The sequence below is a fragment of the Pecten maximus genome, chromosome 14, assembly GCF_902652985.1.
Source record: "Pecten maximus chromosome 14, xPecMax1.1, whole genome shotgun sequence".
In the NCBI taxonomy this organism is placed as follows: domain Eukaryota; kingdom Metazoa; phylum Mollusca; class Bivalvia; order Pectinida; family Pectinidae; genus Pecten; species Pecten maximus.
In genome coordinates this window covers 7,417,650-7,441,546 of record NC_047028.1, presented here as the reverse complement: position 1 = coordinate 7,441,546, position 23,897 = coordinate 7,417,650, and the positions used below count along the sequence as shown (strand labels likewise).

Below are 23,897 nucleotides of genomic sequence, written 5' to 3'. Positions count from 1 at the left end.
GGCTTTGATCGCCAGTCCACCATTCTTCAAAACAAACTGGTTTGCACATGCATGCGTGCATGACATATTTTCTGCAGCTCATTTATACATATAGAGAGTGGAGTAACACATTAAAGATGTCCCATTATAGTTTCTCAGTCTTAACTACAATTAAACTGAATGAAATTGAATTAAATTGAATTGATTTGCAATTTCTCATATTATATCAATATTAGGCTATATTTTTTTTTGTAATTTTGTCATAATTTATATGTTACGAAACCATATAGCTCAGACTCAGAGAGGATTATTTATAAGCATTCATATACATCATCAAAAGTGCAACCTCTTGAAGATATACAGATTTAGAAGGCTCTAAAACTAACAACAATGAAAGTGAGAGTGGTTCATCGGATATAGGTGGCTGTCCTTTTCTAAAACTTATTTATCTGTGCAGCTCTTTTAACATACATGTATTTTCAAAGCAAGAAAAGACACACCAGGTCAGGGCATATGGCCTGAAATATATGTTCATTCCAATTTTTCCCTTACTCACCTTATGTATGATGTTAATGCACCCATAATGATATTGTCACAAAAATTCTAAAACAAAAACAACCCTGCAAATGAGTAGGTTTCCACATTGGAACATGTGAAACTGGCCAGATGAAATAAAGTTGTTGAATCTTCATTGTGACAGTTCATATACATACCGGTAATGTACTTTGGTCAACTCAAAAAGTGTGTAGACACACAAAGGAAAACCTAGGAAAGTTGTGTGAGCAAATTCTATAGGACAGCTAGATGCCAGAAAAAATACAATATCCAATCAATTATCAGCGATCTGGGGAAAAATCCTGAAATTTTAGAATATTTGTACACCTTTGCCATGCTTATATACAACTGTATCATAGATTTATAGCACAGAGGCATGTTGTGGTGATTAAATAACCTGTAACTTTTTGAAAAATATACACATTTGGTATCTGCTAAAAAAGATAACGCGATCAATTACATGTTTTTAGATTATCACAAAAGTCGGTCAACCAGTTAGATAAAATGAATCTAATCAAATATACATTTTAAATGCACATGATAATGTAGAATACACAATGTACTTTGCAACTTAATTGATAATGATAAAGAGTGGCTCTGATTTGATCTCATTGACATGAGCATCTAAATTTTTTGATGACTTGTCCCTACTTTTCACTAGCCCTTATATATATATAACTCCAAAATAAACTTTCCTAAGGAGCAGCACTAGCTGTGAAAGCACTAGAAAGTTTGCCATTAAGTTTTTGTATGTTTTTTTTATATATATCCAACTCTACATGGACAAACTTTTTTCTCGTTTTATATATACAAATGTAGAAATAGATATTATGTATATATAATATATAAGATTACATCAGTCTAAATATTTTTTTCTACAAATGCATAGTTTATTTTATCAATAACACGTGACATGCACTGGTACATTGACGTATATGATTATTCTACATTAAAACTGAAAAATGCATGATGCTTACATACAGTATAGCTTTATACATGTAATTATATATATTGACAGTATTAAAGATGACACACACCAGATAATCTCCATAAACAACACTTTTACACATTTTATTACAAAATTTATAAGAGCCCACAAGATTTTTGCATCCAAGGGGAGTAACTCATATTATATGGTTACATACTACCAATGAGTCAAATCACTGTAACACACAGTACTGCCATATATATAGTTTATGGTGGCCTAGCTATAGTCTGTACAGTTTATGTGTGAAATTTATAAATGCACAAAATCTTAAATAAAAGTGGAATTCATCTTATATAATAATATGCACATTAACATACACAAAATCTTCAACTCTACTTTACATGTACATATGTTTGGTAAATATATTATGGCAACACTGCCTCATTCTTCACTTTCAGTCAAGTGTTCACCCCTGTGAGGAAGGCTTTGGATTCTGTCCCCTGGCCAATACATAACTGAATCTATAAAAATGGTAGTTGCTACTCCTGCTTATAATTAATGCTCAGCATTTTTGAGAATGGAACAATTGGTTTACCTCTTGTCAGTTTAATGGGACTAGGTGTGGTGTGGTGTCCTGCTCAATGACTTCAGCAATACGTTCCAGTGAGGTAACACTATAAAGTCGGCATCAGTTCTGTATTGTAAGCCGTTTTGATGTTTGTTACTGTGCCTATCAAATTACCTAATGTAAATAGTTTTTTTTTACTTTAGTTAAAAAAGATTTCAGCTTCACTTAAATAATTCACATTTCTTTCACTTAAGCTGAAAGCTCTTCATCTTAAGTCAAAGTCTTTTAAGCTAATTATTAAGCTTAATAAAGACATAATGCAAAAAAAGTTCTGTGCTATCACAAGGAGACAAACAATGTTTGAAACATGAACATACCGCAACATCTCAAGCACACACATAATTAAACTGCATCCATGCATCTTGCACAAAAGGGAGACCATCATTAAATTACCATAGCTGTTTGATATGATGTTAAACAATACAAATGTAACCCTGCAAGCTGCAATTTAATATACCATCAGCTATTAAGAACTTCTCTTTAGCTCAATCAGTTGAGTATAAGGCTAGTTAGCCAGAGATCCGTGGTTTGATAGTCAGCTGAGGCTATGAAATCAAATTAATTTATCATGATCTCTGTCAAACAAATCAAACCACACTAGTATATAGTATATGCCAGCATGTGATGGAGAGAGCTAGTACTAGCTAGTAGCTAGACTGGCCTATTGCTAATGCTGATATTTAGAAAATAATTATCAACGATCAAAAACGTAATTTTAGACTTGTAATACCAATTGTGAAAATACCCAAAAATGCGTTAACTCACCTCAAACGCCACTGACTTCCAAGAACACACTTCCTAATTGAGTCAAACCAGGAAGTATACTGGCCTACTACTAAAAAAACATCACACAATGCAACTTTGTTTTGTTTTCATTTCGCTCGTTCGGAATACATCTTACTTTTCTACAATGGTACGAGAGTTCCGAAAAAAACTTTTTTTTGTTTACATCATAAATGTATAATTATGCAATTTAAATGTAATTATTTATGTTTGGTTAGGTGTTTATTTGTGATAATTTGTTAATCACTTATTGTCTTTACTGAAAATCCACTGCTTAACAAAAATACGAAACTAATGAAGTTGATTTTAATGAGGCGGAAGAGATGGCGACTGCTGGAGTGATTCCGTGGAAGGAAAACCTGTTGTTACAGTTAAAATGCCGCAACAAGAAACAGAAACAGCCTTTCGAGGGATTAATTCAATCACGTATGTTTACTTCTAGCTTTCAGTTAACCTCGTTAAGTTGACATTGCCGATCTCTTTCGTACGGCAACCATTTTTTGTGACGACCACTGGTTTAGTTTGTTTACATTTTTACACATCCCGAGTCCCATTAGCATGATTAGGTATTAGGCAAGCTATATCATAATAAGAAAAGAATAAAAGCATAAATGGTGAAAATGTTAATAATCAACATACATGTATAAATCATAATGTACATTATAATCGAATATTCTGTCGGTCTGCTAGGTTTTTGTTTTGTTTTTATTTTTCCCATCACACCAACGTTAACGAGATGCTAATTATATAGATTATTATTAGCTAAGTACGCGTAATAATCAAATGATTAATGGTTAATGAACGTTTTACTGATCAAGTTTGTCAACAACCTTTGTAACAGGGGTTATCATTTATGTCGGTGTCTCCATCGATAGGGTCAGCAGATAGTTTCACATTTGATGGTATCACTATCAGTTGGTGATCATGAGCCCTCTTATTTTTCAACATGAGCTTGGCATTTTGCCTCTCCTGTTGCACTTATATACCTGGGGTTTTGTATGTCAACAATTAAATGGTACTGCTCATATACTAAACTTCCTTGTTTTATCTAAACATGATAACTATATATCTACAATGTACATATATGTAAACAATTCTGAACAAAATTATTTGTCAGTATGATCTAACTGAAAAGCATGTCATAGAGGATAATTAAAACTAAAAAGCATACATTGCATTTCGCTTCTTTAACAGTTGTTCTTCCTCTCCATCAGAGGAAAGTGTCACATATATACAATTCTTTAGAATCAAAGTTAATAAGGCCAAGGTCACTTTGAGGCTAAAATGAAACTGGGTATAATATCGATATATATATATCACAATAAGGAAAAATTGTGTCATGGAAGATATCAAACTTCACATACAGTATTTGTTCCAACAAGAAAAGGACTACTTTGTTGATATTTAGTCAGAGGTCTAAGGTCAATGTCAGTATTCAACATTGGGGATAACGAAACGGACAGGAAAAGTAAAATAGCCACCAGTCATATGCATTGGCATCCATCCTAGGTTTTATACATGAATGCGATGTATAATGTCAGTCCTTGTATGTCTAACTGTATGATTGCATACAACGTTAACTGGATCATCTGACATATTTAACATAGATCTGCTGTTAAACGGATAAAACATAGACTGGTGTACAGCTATATGACCAAATGTTGAAGTAGCTTCTGCCCAAACTGTACTGCAGTACTCGAAGATGAAACATTGTTAGATATCCTTGAGTCAACCCAGATATATTCAATGTTGTGTATCTACTGTGCGCATTTGTTTCTATTTACAGATAACAAGTTATTTGAAAATGCTACATTTCTAAAATCCAAGAATGTCCACCTTACGTTAGAGACTGAGAAGCTGAAAGAAGAAAATCTTGGCTTACAAATCAAAGTGGAAAGTGGGTGAGTATGGTCACAAAAATACAGTAATTAGGGCTTCTGATGCAATGCTTGACTTGATGGTGGCCATGGTGGTGGTGACAAATAAGCTGCCATGCACCCAAGTCAAAGATATAAATTGGAGCTGAGAACAATGATGTGTAAGATGTAGAGAATTTTATTTTGCTTTTCTGGTTTTTGCAGAGGTGGAGGCGGAGGAGGAAATGCAGGCGATAAAAATTCAAACCTTGAACACAAACTTTACAAGCTACAAGAGGAGTTGACAGAACTTCACAGAAAAAGGAGTGAGGTTAGCACACAAACTGTAGATTTATAAGAATGTTTTTTCAGTGTAACAGGATCAGTCAACTCTTATGGATCTTTCTAGTATCTTTAGCTCACCTTGACCGAAGGTCCGTTGTAACATTTTCTTTTAATCGCTACAAGTCTAAAATACTTTACAGATCGATTTAAAGCAAATTTGGTCAGGAACATACTTGGGGGAAGGGGAACAGAGTTTGTATAAATGACAATGTTGACTCTGACCCCCAAGGGACTCGAGGGGCGGGGCCCAATAGGGGAAGTAGAGGTTAGTCCTTTAAATCACTATAGCTACCATACTAGTCATAAAGTTATGAATGTATTTGAACCAAATTTGTTAGGAACATCGTTCCTTGGAGGAAGGGGAACAGAATTTGTATAGATATTGATTCTGACATCCCCAGGGGCCAGAGGGGCGGGGCCCAGTATTGGAAATAGAGGTTAGTCATTTAGATCACTATAGCTACTAGTCATAAAGTTATGAATGGATTTGAACCAAATTTGGTCAGGAACATCATTGGAGGAAGGGGAACACAGTTTGTATAAATGGTGACTTTTGACACCCTGGTGCTGGAGGGGCGGGGCCCAATAGGGGAAATAAAATCAGTCCTTTCAGTCGGTACTAGTCGTTAAGTAATGAATGGATTTGAACAAAATTTGGCTAGAAACATCGTTTGTGAATTAATTGGTACAGATTTTATGTGACTCTGATCCTCCCTCTATAAAGTTGCAATCATGAAACGGCTTTCCCATCGGCTAGACTTGCTCACTGCCTGTTGGTATATATATTGAATAAGCTGTTGAGCTTAAGGTTCAGTTTGTGAAGCTTTAAATTGCTTCCTCATCATTTACTTTATGGGTATCCTGTACTGTTAAACATGCACTCACAGGTACAAACTGTGGTACATGTATTTCCATATTGCAGTCGTTTTGGGGTTTGAAATAAATTAATAAAGCTCCATTGAAATGTATCACAAGCAAATTGTTTCATTTCTTTCACTTAAATGTAATTCAAGGATAATTACATTAAATACTTTAAGTTATTTAAAAAACATTATCCAAGGCAATGTATTTAGTAGATTGACTTCTAAGTCTGCCTCCACTGACCAGGGGCTGCATTGGCCAAGTGGTTAAGGTGTTCCAACACTTTACCACTAGCCCTCAATCTCTGGGTTGCGAGTTCGAAACCCACGTGGGGCAGTTGCCTGGTATTGACTGTAGGTCAGTATTTTTTCTCCGGGTACTCCGGTTTTCCTCCACCTGCAAAACCAGGCACATCCTTAAATGATCCTGGCTGTTAATAGGATGTTAAACAAAAATAAACGTAAACCAAATCCACTGACATATTATGTAGCCCTGTACTGACCAGACAATTACTAGATAAAGAGTTAAATTAGTCTTAAACTTTATTAAAAAAATAAATAAAATGGATTGAATTTCTGAAAAAATTAATTTCTGTTTATATCCTACATTTTTAATCACATGAGAAAATGTTCTTTAATGTGAGTTTAATTAAATGTTAAAATGATGATGAGATATAGTTGAATGTGGTACTGTATCAATTTTATGAAATATGTGGACTGGTGCAAGTGTATGCTGTGTGAATTATATATATTAGCGAAAGGAGATTTAACATTGTATAAACATAGGGTGTGGCTGGATGGGCAGGGCAACATAGGAGAAATTGAGGTAAATCCTTTAAATCCCTACTAGTCCTGAACGCCTGAATAGATTTTTATGAAATTTCGTCCGTATCATTATTGGGTAAAGGAGATCTTACATTGTATAAATGGAGGGTGTGGCTCCCCTGGGGCTGTAGGTTTGGGGCCTAATAAGGGAAATAGAGGTATATCTTTTAAATCTCTACTAGTCCTGATCGAACCACTGAATGGATTTTGATGAAATTTGATCTGGAGTATTATTGGCTAAATGAGATCTATTGTTGTATAAATGGAGGATGTAGCACTCTGGGGAGGCGGAAAGGGGCGCAATAGGGGATATATAACAAAAAAAAACTTTAGAATCCTGATTATTTTTCAAGAATGACAGGATTTGTTTCACCTGTAGTTAAAACCATTGTTGGAAGAGGCAGTTCAAAAGAAGGAAAATATTTGAAATATCACTTGAATTAGAGTATTTTGCAATAATATAAATTACTGAAGTATGCAGGTGAGTGATGCAGGCCCTCTAGACCTCTTGTTTAACTACATGTAGTACAAAATTTGTTACTGACATTTTGACGCAAAATACGTTTTTAGGAGTCAAACTGTAAGTCAGTTGACCAAAGGTCAAGGTAAACAAATAACATTTATTAACTAACATGATCATGGTTGAATGCTTATAACATTCAGGATATGTTATACCGTGGCTGTATCCACTTAATTCCAATACAGTGACTTTGATTCGTAAGATTTTGGTGATACAGAGGTATAATATGTTATGCCTGATTACTCTCTGTTTAGCTTAACAATCTCCATGTATTTGTGTATACATGTATGTTGATTTGATAAGTATTAAGAGTATTTTATGCCCACGCACGGCCAAAGAACATCCTGCTTTTGACGTGAATAACAATGAGCTTATCTGATACAATTTATATTAACAAAGCTTCCTTGTTACAAATTTATATCAGTTCTGAACCCCTGAGTTTGACTCCTCTATATATGTGGGTAATGATGTCCCAAGTACTTCCCAAGTACTTCCCAAGTTTGTACATCTTGTTTCCTTATGTCCTCTTTACTTCCTTGTCACTGAAAATAAATCACGAAATGTTTATAATTTGATACATGATATGTTGATACAATCCAGGACCCTTACATGTAAGGTCACTGTGAGGTATAAAATGACCTTGACCATTCATTATAGGTGTTACTGTACATGTATTTAAGAATTCTTAATTTTACCCCATGTGCCAATACAATTCCATGACCTACAAGGTCACTGTCAGGTGTAAATTGACCTTGACTCTTTGTTATAGTTGCTGTACCTAGAATAATTAATCGCCTTTACTACTAGTACTGATGTCCATTTTGGACATCCAGCATTATTTTCTTCAATCACAGTGGGAAGCTTATAAATGTGCATGATGTACATATGTATCATCAAGCTCAGTATGTAGGTTAAAAAGTATCATTGTTAAATTTACTTTGCTGAGTAAACAAAATATTTCTTATACTTTAATCATTACCTTTGACATATTAAAACTCATGTATGTTTGTCAAATTTGGCCAATATAGAATTTGGACTAATTAACCAATTCATCTAGAGACAAATCAGGAAGAGGCTACAGACACATGATATTTTATAAGGCTGTATACAGACACATGATATTTTATAAGGCTGTATACAGACACATGATATTTTATAAGGCTGTATACAGACACATGATATTTTATAAGGCTGTATACAGACACATGATATTTTATAAGGCTGTATACAGACACATGATATTTTATAAGGCTGTTTTTATTTGTCATCCATTTGATGAACATGCCGCTATAGCTTACACATATATAACCAGTGTAGCAGCCTATTCTTTCCACTCTGCTGAAAGTTTCCCTGGGGAAAGAATCAGCTAGCCAATTGTTTCCCCCCTCAGTTGAATCTTTCCCCGGGGGAAAGAATTGGCTAGCCACTTCTTTACCCCCTACCAGCTCAATGGTTGGGAAACTTTTGACTAACCAATTCTTTCCCTCCTATCTATTTGGCCCGTTCATGTGTTTATTCACTATTTTTTATCAAAAATTCATTTTCTGATATTAAAAAGAATTTTCTGATATTTAAGCATTTATTATATTATCAAATATAGTTATATCAAATAATCAATTTTCTGATATCAGAAAATATGTAGTATAATAGTGTCAGTTTGGGCTTTAAACGAGTTAAAGTTTATCTCTCCAAAGAGATAAAAAAAAGGTACTTTATTTCCTCCTATCTTAAATTTTTAAAATTTTCATTATAATACCCATAAGTAAGGCGTCTAACGATGAAATAGGTAATCACCAAATAGTTGTGCATAAACAAAATAATAAATTTTATATTTTAACTATAATACACTGTACCCATAATCAGGGCTTTCAATACATAACATTTATATCTCAAGATTCAGTGACTGCCAGCTTTGTATTCTGATGCATGCACTTCTGATAAAGAAAGTCAAGATATGAAATTAACTTTGAGGGTCATGATACATTTAATAGATATGTTTTAAAATGTATGCATTTCTATTCCAGAATGCTCAACAAATTATAGATTTGAATACATCACTTCAAGAAAAGGAGAAGGAACTTCAGGCCAAAGACAACAGGTAAATAAAGAAAAAAGAAAAAAAAAACTTGTGTTGTCATGCATAAACATTTTAATGTAAGGAGCTTTGTTGAAAAATCAGTGCTAGACTTTTAATGGTAATCAGACCGAGCTATATTTCAGTAGGATCAAGGATGAACTCAGAACTGACTTCATTACAACGGAACACAGACAGTTCTTTTCCTAGATTAAACTAATAAAAAAAGATTTCCTACACTCTAATTTACACAACATTATTGAGTTTGGCAGTTGTCTAGACAACAATGTCATCATTGTGAATTTATATTTGAAAATGAACCAAAATGAAAGTTATGGAATTTTGTCAATTACAGTTTTCAAAAACAGAGTGTTTCTTTGTGTGTTAGCTGTTTAAGCTATAAAGACATGATGGTGATATTTGTTGTACATCATGTTCCATAAATCACTCCAGTTCTGCCTGTATTTGGTGTATGTATCATTGGTAATTGATGTTCTCTTTTAACACTAGGCTCAGTGATGCAACAGCCACAGAGTTGGCCATGAAGAACGCAATCAAGAACCTAGAACTTACAATTATGGAACTAGAGGCAACAAACCAGGTAAGGAAGCTCTAGGACAGAAGCTGTGGTAAGGAGGTTGGTCTGACTAGGTCAGAAGCTGCGGTAAGGAGGTTGGTCTGACTAGGTCAGAAGTTGTGGTAAAGTGGTCAGTCTGACTAGGTCAAAAGCTCTGGTAAGGAAGTTGTCTGACTAGGTCAGAAGATGTGATTAGGGAGTCGTCTGACTATGTCAGAAGCTGTGGTAAGGAGGTTGGTCTGACTTGGTCAGAAGCTGTGGTAAGGAGGTTGGTCTGACTTGGTCACAAGCTGTGGTAAGGAGGTTGGTCTGACTTGGTCACAAGCTGTGGTAAGGAGGTCAAAGGCTGTGGTAAGGAGGTTGGTCTGACTTGGTCACAAGCTGTGGTAAGGAGGTTGGTCTGACTTGGTCACAAGCTGTGGTAAGGAGGTCAAAGGCTGTGGTAAGGAGGTTGGTCTGACTTGGTCACAAGCTGTGGTAAGGAGGTTGGTCTGACTTGGTCACAAGCTGTGGTAAGGAGGTTGGTCTGACTTGGTCACAAGCTGTGGTAAGAAGGTCACAAGCTGTGGTAAGAAAATCAGAAGCTGCATGGCTGCGGTAAGGAGGTCAAAGGCTGTGGTAAGGTCAGACTCTGTGGTAAGGAGTTCAGAGGCTGTGGTAGGGAGGTTGTCTGATTAGGTCAGAAGCTGTGATAAGGAGATCTGTCTTAGTAGATCAAAAACTTTGATAAGGTTAGTCTGTCAAGCATTCAGTCTGAACTAGGTCAGAAGCTGTGGGAAGGAGGCCACAAGCTGTGTTAAGGAGGTCACAAGCTATGGTAAGGAGGTCACAAGTTGTTGTAATGAGGTCACAAGCTGTGGTAAGGAGGTCAAAGGCTGTGGTAAGGAGGTCAAAGGCTGTGGTAAGGAGGTCACAAGCTGTGGAAAGGAGGTCACAAGCTGTGGTAACGATATCACAAGCTGTGGTAAGGTGGTCACAAGCTGCGGTAAGGAGGTCACAAGCTGTGGAAAGGAGGTCACAAGCTGTGGTAAGGGGGTCACAAGCTGTGGTAACGATATCACAAGCTGTTGTAAGGAGGTCACAAGCTGTTGTAAGGAGGTCACAAGCTGTGGTAAGGAGGTCACAAGCTGTGGTAAGGAGGTCACAAGCTGTGGTAAGGAGGTCAGAAGCTGTAGTAAGGAGGTCACAAGCTGTGGTAAGGAGGTCACAAGCTGTGGTAACGAGGTCACAAGCTGTGGTAACGAGGTCACAAGCTGTAGTAAGGGGGTCACAAGCTGTTGTAAGGAGGTCACAAGCTGTTGTAAGGAGGTCACAAGCTGTAGTAAGGAGGTCACAAGCTGTTGTAAGGAGGTCACAAGCTGTTGTAAGGAGGTCACAAGCTGTGGTAACGATATCACAAGCTGTTGTAAGGAGGTCACAAGCTGTTGTAAGGGGGTCACAAGCTGTTGTAAGGAGGTCACAAGCTGTGGTAAGGAGGTCACAAGCTGTGGTAAGGAGGTCAGAAGCTGTGGTAACGATATCACAAGCTGTAGTAAGGGGGTCACAAGCTGTGGTAACGAGGTCACAAGCTGTAGTAAGGGGGTCACAAGCTGTTGTAAGGAGGTCACAAGCTGTTGTAAGGAGGTCACAAGCTGTTGTAAGGAGGTCACAAGCTGTTGTAAGGAGGTCACAAGCTGTAGTAAGGAGGTCACAAGCTGTTGTAAGGAGGTCACAAGCTGTTGTAAGGAGGTCACAAGCTGTAGTAAGGGGGTCAAAGGCTGTGCTAAGGTCAGACTCTGTGGTAAGAAGGTCAGAGGCTGTAGTAAGGAGGTCACATACTGTGGTAGGGAGGTCACAAGCTGTGGTAAAGAGGTTAGAAGTTGTGGTAAAGAGGTCAAAACTGTGGTAAAGAGTTCAAAAGCTGTGGTAAAGAGGTCAAAAGCTGTTGCGATAAGAGTATAGTCACCAAAACTTCATCAAATCAAGTACTGGTTGTGATATAGTGAAGTATTCATCAGTTAGACCTGGGTTTAATCAATTTGATTTTGTATAATCTTCAATATTGAAATTGATTTAACAAATAAAATAGTTCTTTTCTGTATTTTCAAGTGTAAAATTATCAATAAAGTGCAAATAATAATTGAAAACATGAAAGTATAGCTGGAACTAAAACCAATTTAGGTGTTACTGTCTTTACGAATTTGGACTCTCCACATGAAAAATGTTATTATTGTCATTTTAGGTTCTTCCTCTTGTTTTTTTCAATCATTCATAAACATTATTGATCATACAATTCATCATGGTTTACTTCAGATGTTGAAGGATGAGCATCAAGCATTGCAGCTGGCATTCACTGCTCTAGAAGAGAAGTACCGTAAAGCACAGGAAGATAATCGTGAACTGGTGGAGCGCTGGATGGACCAGAAATCAAAAGATGCAGACAAACTTAACGCAGAAAATGACTATGTCATGAGGTAAAGTACTGCTTATTGAAAGACCCAGACAAATTTAATACATATCGTGTATTGCTATAACTTATCGAAATGCATATCTTATTGTTTCGTCATTTCTAATACCCAGGCCTATAAAATATAAGTTTGTTTTAAACACATAAATGCAAATTTTGAACTACTTAAGTATAAAAGATGGTTTAAAGTATGAATGTTAATGACATGTACCTAAGTAGACGTTGATTTGAAAAAAATTAAAATGTTTGACTTTTTAAGTAAAGGTTTGATTGAAATAAGAAATGTTTAACTTCTTTTAAAAGTAGGTTTGCAACTTTTAAGATGGTTAAAACCATTATGTACATCGGAACAGTCTAAACCATTACATTCATCAGGACTGTGAAAACCATTATGTCCGGTTGGTTTGACACATTTAAGTGGAAATGTTTAGTCATGTTGATATCAGTTTAATTTGTATTCTTGCTTTATTTCAAATATCTCCTTTTACATCTGACTAACGCCTCCTACAGTACTTTCAGTACTTTGATTTAACTCTGTACAAGCACAGGTATTTACAAGTAACATTAATTATGTTTCCCCTTCAAATGAAGGGAGAAATATTTTATTGGTACTGGTTCCTCTGGTTCCTTTTTTAGGGGGGGCCGCTTTGGCCGAATGGATAAGGTGTCCCAACACTTTATCACTAGCCCTCCACCTCTGGGTTACGAGTTCGAAACCTACGTGGGGCAGTTGCCAGGTACAGACCGTAGGCCGGTGGTTTTTCTCCGGGTACTCCGGCTTTCCTCCACCTCCAAAACCTGACAAGTCCTTAAATGACACTGGCTGTTTAATGGACTTTAAACAAATACAAACCAAAAATTCCTTTTTTAGGTCTTCTTCTTCTAGTAATTTCTAGTCTAGGCCATAACTTCTGAACCATTGAAGATATGTTGAACAAAGTTGGCAGATACTTATTACATCACCTAAATCTGCGGTGCAGAATACTGCCATAAGTTTACTGTGACTTTGACCTCAAGGGTCAAATAAGTACAAATTTTACAATGATTTCCTGTCAGGGCCATAACTTGTAAACCATTAAAGATATGCTGTATACCTTAATCACCCACTGGTGAAGTGCAGTGCTGCATCATGGATCATGGTGAAAGTTGCTGTATACTTTTATGTTCATTGTGACCTTGACTTAAGTCAATTGAAGGCAAAAAAAAAACCCTACCTAGTAAGGAGATAAGAAGGCGTGCTTTTGTTCTCAAAAATGATTTTTAGTCTTGAATATTTCTCCTTACAGGCGGCGACAAGCCAAGCTGCAAAAAGATTTAGAAGATGCTGCCAGAGAAAACATCGCTATAGATAGCAGGTAATGAATGCAATCTGGGGTTGTCAACACATTCAGTTATCCAGCAAAAATTTATTGTCCTTTAGTATGTCCAAATAATCGTGAATTAAGATTTTTTTCAAGGATAACTTATCAAGAATTCTTTGGGAAAATCAAGTTTGTTGCCATGAGAATTGTTACAGTATCTGTTCCTGTTCAATGTACTGTTTATATGTTTTGACCTACAGTAGAAATCAAATCATCCATTCACTTGAGATAAACATTGACAATTGTCCACAACCATGCAATGTTAGCATTTATTTAGATTTATTTGAGTAAGGAATATTCATATTTGATACGTGAGTCCTTATGAACGAGACATGTATCTATTTTTATCTTGAATCTTTCTGTAACCTCCATGTGTATGAATTACAGAGGGACGGTGGCAACCTTGATGGGAACTACTGCAATATGTCTTCATGCTTCCTTACCAGAAAAAGCTCAATATAAGTTTGTAAGTACATGTCCCCTGTCCAACGAACGGGTTCCTTCTGTCCGTCCTGTAACGTTTCAGGAGCATATATCCAAAACTGTTTAGGATAACAAAACTTTCTACATACATCAATCCAGTGGTCCAGTAATGTCTGAGTAGTTTCCAGGTTAAATAATTCTTTGGTTACCATGGAATAAAATTGCGAGAATAACTGATTTAAACATTCCCAGAGCATGTCTCTAAGACCTTTCAAATTATTCCATAAAGCTTCAAACATACATCAATCGAGTGCTCTACAACATAGTATTTTCTTCTATAGAGGAATTTTCAGTTTAGTTTTTCCTCGGTTATCATGGAAACAATGTCTAGCATTTCCAGAACATATCTCTGAAACCATTTGAATTAAATTCACTAAACTTTATACACACACCAGCTGAGTGGTATGTTCCCTGTAGCTCCAATGTGTTGACTTCCATTGTGATTATTACCTCTAAACATCCTGATATATAATCTGGGAGAGTTATCATGCCCGTGTCTGGGCTCTCTTGGTGGAGGATCTGATGACCTGGTTAGTCCCCTAACATTTTACCTGGTTAGGCCCCAACAGTTTACCTGATTAGTCCCCAACAGTTTACCTGGTTAGTCCCCCAACAGTTTACCTGGTTAGTCCCCAACAGTTTACCTGATTAGTCTCTGACAGTTTACCTGGTAAGTCTCTGACAGTTTACCATGTAAGTCCCTGACAGTTTACCTGGTAAGTCCCTGACAGTTTACCTGGTTAGTCCCCCAACAGTTTACCTGGTTAGTCCCCCAACATTTTACCTGGTTAGGCCCCAACAGTTTACCTGATTAGTCCCTAACAGTTTACCTGGTTAGTCCCCCAACATTTTACCTGGTTAGGCCCCAACATTTTACCTGATTAGTCCCCAACAGTTTACCTGGTTAGTCCCCTAACAGTTTACCTGGTTAGTCCCCCAACAGTTTACCTGGTTAGTGCCCAACAGTTTACCTGATTAGTCTCTGACAGTTTACCTGGTAAGTCTCCGACAGTTTACCATGTAAGTCCCTGACAGTTTACCTGGTAAGTCCCCAAACCGTTTACCTGGTTAGTCTCCGACAGTTTACCTGGTAAGTCCCGCACAGTTTACCTGATTAGTCCCCAACAGTTTACCTTATTAGTCTCTGACAGTTTACCTGATTAGTCCCTGACAGTTTACCTGATTAGTCTCTGACAGTTTAACTGGTAAGTCTCCGACAGTTTACCATGTAAGTCCCTGACAGTTTACCTGGTAAGTCCCCAAACCATTTACCTGGTTAGTCTCCGACAGTTTACCTTTTAGTCCCCGACAGTTTACCTGGTTAGTCCCTGCAGTTTACCTAGTTAGTCCCGTATAGTTAACTGGTATGTCAGAATTTCCCAGTAACATTGAAGTTTCACAGGATTTATTAAAACAATATCCTGATACAAATATTCCCACAAAGGTTTTACTTTTTGTGATTGTACTGCAGTTAGATTCTTTTTAGTGGTGACCATTCTAATAATCATACACAGTCGATGTGAAAAAGAAAAAATTGTGGACATCATATGGTGGTCAGATGGTCAGAAATTATATATTTTGATTTGCAATGACCAACAGTGCTACCTCTAATATTAATTAAAATGAAAAATAAATTGAAATGATAATTGTCTTGATAATATATAGGACACTATAATTTGTATTTAATTATTGAGAATTGAGAAAAACCTGAAAAAAATTGGATTTATGAGAAAATTATGAAAAGAAATTGTTCAGAAATTACATTATTGGGATATGTATGACACATATGATACTGAGGCTTTGTATAACTTTCCCTTTACCACTAGGATGCCCACGACAGTGAAGTAAATGCCATCCGATGGAGTCCGTCAGGGGCTATTTTTGCTACAGGCGGCACAGACAGGAAAATCAAACTATGGGAAGTGATGGGAGGTAAATACCTATTAAATAGCTGTGCGTAGAAATAATTTAGACTGTTTAGTTATATTTTCCTTGGAATGATTAAGTAAACTGAAGTAAGGACTGTGAAAATCAGTATGATATTGATCCTTAATATTAAACAAATAAGGTAGACTACAAGCACGTTTGACTGCTGAATTGATGTGAAGTCATTTTTATCATCATATAGGTAAATGTGAAAGTAAAGGGTTTCTCATGGGCAGTAACCAAGGTATCACTTCATTGGACTTTGACCTTGAGGTGAGTATTGTTACCAACTTTTGATTTATGTTTTAAGAATGCGATAGTGTATAGCTGTTTTGTAATTTCAACAAATACCGTAGATTTTATCTAAAATATATATATGTAAAGAAAGAAACACACTTGTTGTATATATCTTTGTTACAAGAAGAAAATGTTACTGTAAAAAGGAGAGCCATATTGCTAGATTTTTTCTTGACATTTGATAAAAAACACATTACAATGTTTCACAGAAAAATAGTTGTTAATTGAGCTCATTTGATGTCTGAACTTCTTTCATAGCTAGGTATGACCTTGTTTGATGGTGATATTTGACCTTGTTTGATGGTGATATTTGACTTTGTTTGAAGGTGATATTTGACCTTATTGATATTTGACCTTGTTTGATGTTGATATTTGACCTTTTGTGATGTTGATATTTGACTTCGTTTGACTTTGGTATTTGACCTTGTTTGATGGTGATATTTGACCTTGTTTGATGTTGGTATTTGACCTTGTTTGATGTTGATATTTGACCTTGTTTGATGGTGATATTTGACCTAATTTCAGGAGTCCTTGATACTCGGAGCCTCCAATGATTTTGCCAGTCGAGTGTGGTCACTGAGTGATCAACGCCTTCGAGTAAGTTGATTCTAACCCACTTGAATGATTACATTGTACTCTAATTAACCTTAGAAGAACTTTACCGGAAATTGTGAGAAGGCTTTTCTAGGAAAGAATATGAAATAAAGTGGTAGTAATTTGGAGATATATATTAGTGCTTATTACTTAAAACCATTGTCAGTGTACAGACATTTATGCAGAATGGTAAAGTAAGCATTAATGCTTTAATAGTCCATCCTCATGGCAATACACTTTTGGGAGTGGATGTATTCATAAGGTCAGGTAAATCTTACTCATGCACAATTTTTCACTTCACCACATTAATTTGAAAAGTAGCAATATCTTGTAGCATGCTTTTCTTTGGCTCTGAAGAAGTTGTTGTTTATTCCATATATCCATATAGCTGGCCTTATGAAAGCTAGTTCTGCTTTATTTCAATAGCATACGTTGACAGGCCACAGTGGCAAGGTACTGGCAGCCAAGTTTTTAGGAGATTCCAGTAAGGTCGTCTCGGGGAGTCATGACCGGACTTTGAAAATCTGGGACCTTCATAGTAGAGCTTGTAAGTGATGTAGTATAATATTCATTCAAGCATGTAACTCATTAAAGTAGTTTTAACAAAGCAGAGCTTTTAAGTGAAGCAGATTATATCCAGACAAACATTAAAGTGAAGTAGGCTTTACACAGAAGCATGTCAAGTGTACCGACCTGATATGTAGTTTTATAAGTTTGAGGTCCAGCAGGTAAGGCAATAGGAGTTTCTTACTGAAGACTGTGTGTTATATATTGACTTAGTAAAAGGTTTACAATGTCTCATAACAATTTGCTATTTCATTTTAGGTATCAAGACAATTTTTGCTGGGTCAAGTTGCAATGATTTAGTTACACTTCATGGAACAAACGTGGTGAGCGGCCACTTTGACAAACGAGTGCGATTCTGGGATAGCCGGTCAGACAGTAGTACAAACGAAATTCTCCTTCAAGGCAGACTCACATCACTAGACCTTTCTCCAGGTATTTATAATTGACATTTCCCTCTGTCAAAGGAATACAATATATGTTTATTATTTGGTCCTGATTACCAACCATCCTTATATAGAACATTTCATGTACATAGCTTACATGGATATTTTTTTCGTGGTAAAAATATATTATCACTTAAATAAATACCATATGCTTTATACGGTAGAGTTCATAATATGTGTACGCAAATATATAGTGCCAATTAAACTTTGTTAATTCAAACTCATATAATGTGAAGACACCTTTTAAGTATTTTTCTGGTCTCAACTAAAATTCCTCTTTAGGTTAGTAATCAAAATTGGATATTTTGAACTCTACAACTCAAAAAACTTTGATATCTCAAAGTAAAATGTTGACCCTAACAGTACAGATCTTATTTCAAAAGTACTGCTTACTCGGAAGTCAAAAAATTATAATGAATGGCTTACATTGATTGTTTTTTTCTCTTATTCTTCTATTTCTTTATTGGCTGTTAGAAATTGATGTAGCAGAAAATGAACATCTCAAACTTGTAGATCTTTAGTTCCTATAAAATTCAAACATTATAAAGCATAACATACATTTGTATACCAAGCCCTGCAACATGTGTAACTCAAATGCTCTGATTACTCGAAGTCTCGTTTTTTAAGATCCCAGAAACTATGACTTAACGAAGTTTGACTAATCTGAACAAATGTCTTTTTATTGTAACATAGAAGATTTCTCCGATTCCTTCATTTTTAATTTACTAAATGATAAATTAACAAAAAGAAAAACAAACTTTGTTGAAAGAACATCTTCCCAGTTATATCAAAGTGCTATGTACTATTAAATCTCTGTTTTACAGACCGAAGTTCTTTGCTGTGCAGTACCCGGGATGACACTCTGAAAGTGATTGATCTCCGAATGAACCAAGTATCCAAAACATTATAGTAAGTTTAAATCTTAATGACGCTGCAATTAAAATCTTTAAGACGCTACACTTAAAATCTTAAAGACACTTCACTATCAAAAAATGCCTAAGTAGCATCCCACCCTATAGATATCTTGACCTACCTTATTTAAGGTCATTACATGTATATATATCTTGTCAACACCATCAAATGAATGAAATGATAAAAGCCTTCTAGAAACCATTGCTAGTAAGATTAACAGTTATGTACTGATAACACATAGAGACAGAGTATCTAGTCCAAATGTCTAACTAGCTGTCTGCTTTAATGTACTGTCAAGATGTGAAATTGAGCCTTCCCTACATGGAGGCGCATGTCTGAGAGTGATTTCAACTGTCAGATGTGGGGAGTGGGTAATATGACCTCTCACATGACCTTATTAGGGTATGTGCTGGCAATAGAAACAACTTGCTGAAAACCTCATGTTAACAGAGAAAGTGGATGGACGTATTTATATAACGTACGACATTGACAGTCCAAATATAGATGTAAGGTTGTGTAGGTTATCTCTTCTTTTGACTGTGTTGTGTCAAACATTGTAGAAAACATTCCGAGATGTGTGTGTCCTGGCTAGATCACCCCAACTTCTATAAGTCTAGACATAGGAAGAAATTCTGACTATAATGTATTACCTTCAGTATATTAATTGGATAGATACTCAGAATCTATTGGAATACACAGTTATTGTTTTTAATTGATTATTATTATATAATTATTTTTATTGGAGATGTAATACCTTAAAAAAGAATAATTTCTATCACAAATTTTGTGAAGTGATCAGATATCTCATTATATTGTATATGTTCTGTCAGATACTTCATTAATGACATTGTATGTGTTCTGTCAGATATCTCATTAATGACATTGTATGTGTTCTGTCAGATATCTCATTACATTGTATGTGTTCTGTCAGATATCTCATTACATTGTATGTGTTCTGTCAGATATCTCATTACATTGTATGTGTTCTGTCAGATACTTCATTAATGACATTGTATGTGTTCTGTCAGATATCTCATTACATTGTATGTGTTCTGCCAGATATCTCATTACATTGTATGTGTTCTGTCAGATATCTCATTAATGACATTGTATGTGTTCTGTCAGATATCTCATTACATTGTATGTGTTCTGTCAGATATCTCATTACATTGTATGTGTCCTGTCAGATATCTCATAATATTGTATGTGTTCTGTCAGATATCTCATTACATTGTATGTGTTCTGTCAGATATCTCATTACATTGTATGTGTTCTGTCAGATATCTCATTACATTGTATGTGTTCTGTCAGATATCTCATTACACTGTATGTGTACTGTCAGATATCTCATTACATTATATGTGTTCTGTCAGATATCTCATTACATTGTATGTGTTCTGTCAGATATCTCATTAGACTGTATGTGTACTGTCAGATATCTCATTACACTGTATGTGTTCTGTCAGATATCTCATTACATTGTATGTGTTCTGTCAGATATCTCATTACACTGTATGTGTCCTGTCAGATATCTCATAACATTGTATGTGTTCTGTCAGATATCTCATAACATTGTATGTGTTCTGTCAGATATCTCATTACACTGTATGTGTTCTGTCAGATATCTCATCAACTGTATGTGTTCTGTCAGATATCTCATTACATTGTATGTGTTCTGTCAGATATCTCATTACACTGTATGTGTTTTGTCAGATATCTCATTACACTGTATGTGATCTGTCAGATATCTCATTACATTGTATGTGTCCTGTCAGATATTTCATTACATCATATGTGTTCTGTCAGATACCTCATTACATTGTATGTGTTCTGTCAGATATCTCATTACATTTTATGTGTTCTGTCCGATATCTCATTACACTGTATGTGTTCTGTCAGATACCTCATTACATTGTATGTGTTCTGTCAGATATCTCATTACATTGTATGTGTTCTGTCAGATACCTCATTACATTGTATGTGTTCTGTCAGATATCTCATTACATTGTATGTGTGCTGTCAGATATCTCATTACACTGTATGTGTCCTGTCAGATACCTCATTATATTGTATGTGTTCTGTCAGATACATCATTACATTGTATGTGTCCTGTCAGATATCATATTACATTTTATGTGTTCTATTAGATATCTCATTACACTGTATGTGTTCTGTCAGATATCTCATTACACTGTATGTGTTCTATTAGATATCTCATTGCATTGTATGTGTTCTGTCAGATATCACATTACATTGTACATTTTCATTGTATGTGTCCTGTCAGATTTCTCATTACACTGTCTGTGTTCTATTAGATATCTCATTACATTGTATGTGTCCTGTCAGATATCTCATTACATTGTATGTGTTCTGTCCTACTGGTTCATGTTATTTATACATGGTTCTGTCCTTTACAGTGCAGAAGATTTCAAGGTCGGCTGTGACTGGTCTAGAGCTGTGTTCAGGTAACTAATCCAGCCATTGACACAGTTTGATTTATTATAGACTCACTTAAATGGAATTTTAAGGGGGTTAATTTTAAAAAAATAGGTAATTGAGATAGCTTTCTATTAAGTAGATTATTTTGTGCAATGTATCATGTTTAAAATCAAGAAGAAGAAGCATCAAATTAATATCATTACTTTGAAGTTTGTTATGTATTTAGTAACTGTAGTTTCCAGTCCTGATGTGGCTATATCCTCGCTGAGTATTTTTTTATTAAGTTATTGTATGTTCCAGTCCTGATGGTAGCTGTGTCATTGCTGAGTATATTTTGTATTAAGTTATTGTATGTTCCAGTCCTGATGGTAGCTATGCCCTCGCTGGATCTAATGATGGTGCCCTCTTTATCTGGAACCTTGCAAAAAGCAAAGTGGAGAAAGTCCTCAAAGAACACACGTGAGTAGACTGAGTTTGTAGAAAACATTTACTGATCTGTTAATTGTTGAAATCTCGAAGGTCATAGGTCAAATTCATTTATAGTATTTCTCATGGTAGTTATGAAATATCAATAAGTAAAAAGGTAGTACACTAGCTTTTAGAGTATTAGGTCAAATATAGTACAGTAAGGTAGGTTTCTAGGTCATCACTCAAGGTCGAAAATAGTACAATATGATAGCTTTCTAGGTCATCATTCAAGGTCAAATACAGTACAGTATGATAGCTTTCAAGGTCAGCACTCATGATCAGGCACAAATATAGTTCAATATGGTAGCTTTCAAGGTCTTTTTTCTCTTCTAAAGGTTGCAGTATCACATTATAAGTGTACATACATGTATCACAGATATACATTTATTGGGGGGGGGCTTCCTTAATGACTCAGACCAGAGTAAATTTGTTTATAGATAGAAGTACTGTCTGTGTACCAGACCAGAGTAAATTTGTTTGCAGATAGAAGTACTGTCTGTGTACCAGACCAGAGTAAATTTGTTTGTAGATAGAAGTACTGTCTGTGTACCAGACCAGAGTAAATTTGTTTGTAGATAGAAGTACTGCATGTCTGTGTATCAGACCAGAGTAAATTTGTTTGTAGATAGAAGTACTGTTTGTGTATCAGACCAGAGTAAATGTGTTTGTAGATAGAAGTACTGTTTGTGTATCAGACCAGAGTAAATTTGTTTGTAGATAGAAGTACTGTTTGTGTATCAGACCAGAGTAAATTTGTTTATAGATAGAAGTACTGTCTGTGTACCAGACCAGAGTAAATTTGTTTGTAGATAGAAGTACTGTTTGTGTATCAGACCAGAGTAAATTTGTTTGTAGATAGAAGTACTGTTTGTGTATCAGACCAGAGTAAATTTGTTTGTAGATAGAAGTACTGTCTGTGTATCAGACCAGGGTAAATTTGTTTGTAGATAGAAGTACTGTCCGTGTATCAGACCAGAGTAAATTTGTTTGTAGATAGAAGTACTGTCTGTGTATCAGGCCAGGGTAAATTTGTTTGTAGATAGAAGTACTGTCTGTGTATCAGACCAGGGTAAATCTGTTTGTAGATAGAAGTACTGTCTGTGTATCGGGTTAAAACCTTTAAACTTCATTATAAATAGGTTCTTTGTTATTAATTTTCAGCCATGCTGTGATTGCCTGTTCTTGGCATCCTGTTGGATCATACGTACTCAGCGGGGAAAGACAGAAGAAAGTTGTGTTATGGTCTGATCTTTAAATGATGCATTCCAGAAGAAATGGACAAAGGACAAACAAAATAGGACATTAGTGTTATATTGTGATTAATATAACACAGAACTGACAATGATAACAGAATGTGAAAGATTTATACAACAAATTTATTAAAATGAAATCCGATTTCCATGAGTTGAGATATTTCTGTACCCCAAAAGCAGGATTTTTTGCCCCACAATCATCTGATGGCAAGCTGTTTAAATCATCCAGGGACTGTTGTTTGGCTTTTAAACAGTTGTCTTGTTTTCAAAGACAGCCATTTTAGATTTTGACAAAAATTGTGATCAACATTTCTCAGAAAGTGCTGCATTGATCTTTGTCAAATTTTATTTGTATATTCACCAGAGTCCCTTATATATCGTTGAATATAACCAACTTAGATTTTGACAGTTAAAGCTATTTCTAAGAAAGCACTCCATTGATCTTTGTCAAATTTCATTTGTAGGTTTTCACTCGTCCTTTGTCTGTTGTGTTCATTTTCCAGACCTGATGATTAAGCATTCATATAAATGGCTGACAGGTGGCCATCTTGAATTTATACAACTGAAGTTAATTGTGGTTACAAATTATACAGTATTTCTTGGATCTTACTCAAATAACCAAGAAGATTCATCTTGGATGTATCCAAAATAGCTGACCATCCCCAATTTGAATATGTAGGATTGCTTATTATTTGAAATTCAGAATTCTCCTCACACCTGTCGACACCCGCACTCAAGCAATTCACCACAATCTATATGCATTCGAACATCTCCAAAG

The 23,897-nt window shown here is 35.6% G+C and overlaps 2 protein-coding genes across 2 annotated transcripts in view; one reads left to right on the top strand and one right to left on the bottom strand.

Annotated features, from left to right (window-relative positions):
* LOC117342227 (phosphatidylinositol 3,4,5-trisphosphate 5-phosphatase 2A-like) overlaps positions 1–2,966 on the bottom strand; it is a 62,866-nt gene extending 59,900 nt beyond the window's left edge. Inside the window, exon 1 of the mRNA XM_033904283.1 lies at positions 2,856–2,966. The gene's annotated coding sequence lies outside the window, so the exon portion shown is untranslated. The remainder of the gene's footprint in view (positions 1–2,855) is intronic.
* Positions 2,967–3,121: 155 nt separating this feature from the next.
* LOC117342229 (autophagy-related protein 16-1-like) lies at positions 3,122–23,261 on the top strand. The gene is made up of 17 exons (XM_033904285.1): positions 3,122–3,299; positions 4,660–4,774; positions 4,955–5,060; positions 9,304–9,377; positions 9,864–9,954; positions 12,223–12,383; positions 13,663–13,731; positions 14,125–14,203; positions 16,047–16,152; positions 16,349–16,419; positions 16,969–17,040; positions 17,464–17,584; positions 17,863–18,036; positions 18,872–18,956; positions 21,377–21,424; positions 21,759–21,857; positions 23,028–23,261. The coding sequence occupies exons 1-17, from the start codon at positions 3,197–3,199 to the stop codon at positions 23,119–23,121; spliced, it is 1,668 nt and encodes a 555-aa protein (XP_033760176.1). The 5' UTR covers positions 3,122–3,196; the 3' UTR covers positions 23,122–23,261.
* Positions 23,262–23,897: the final 636 nt, after the last annotated feature.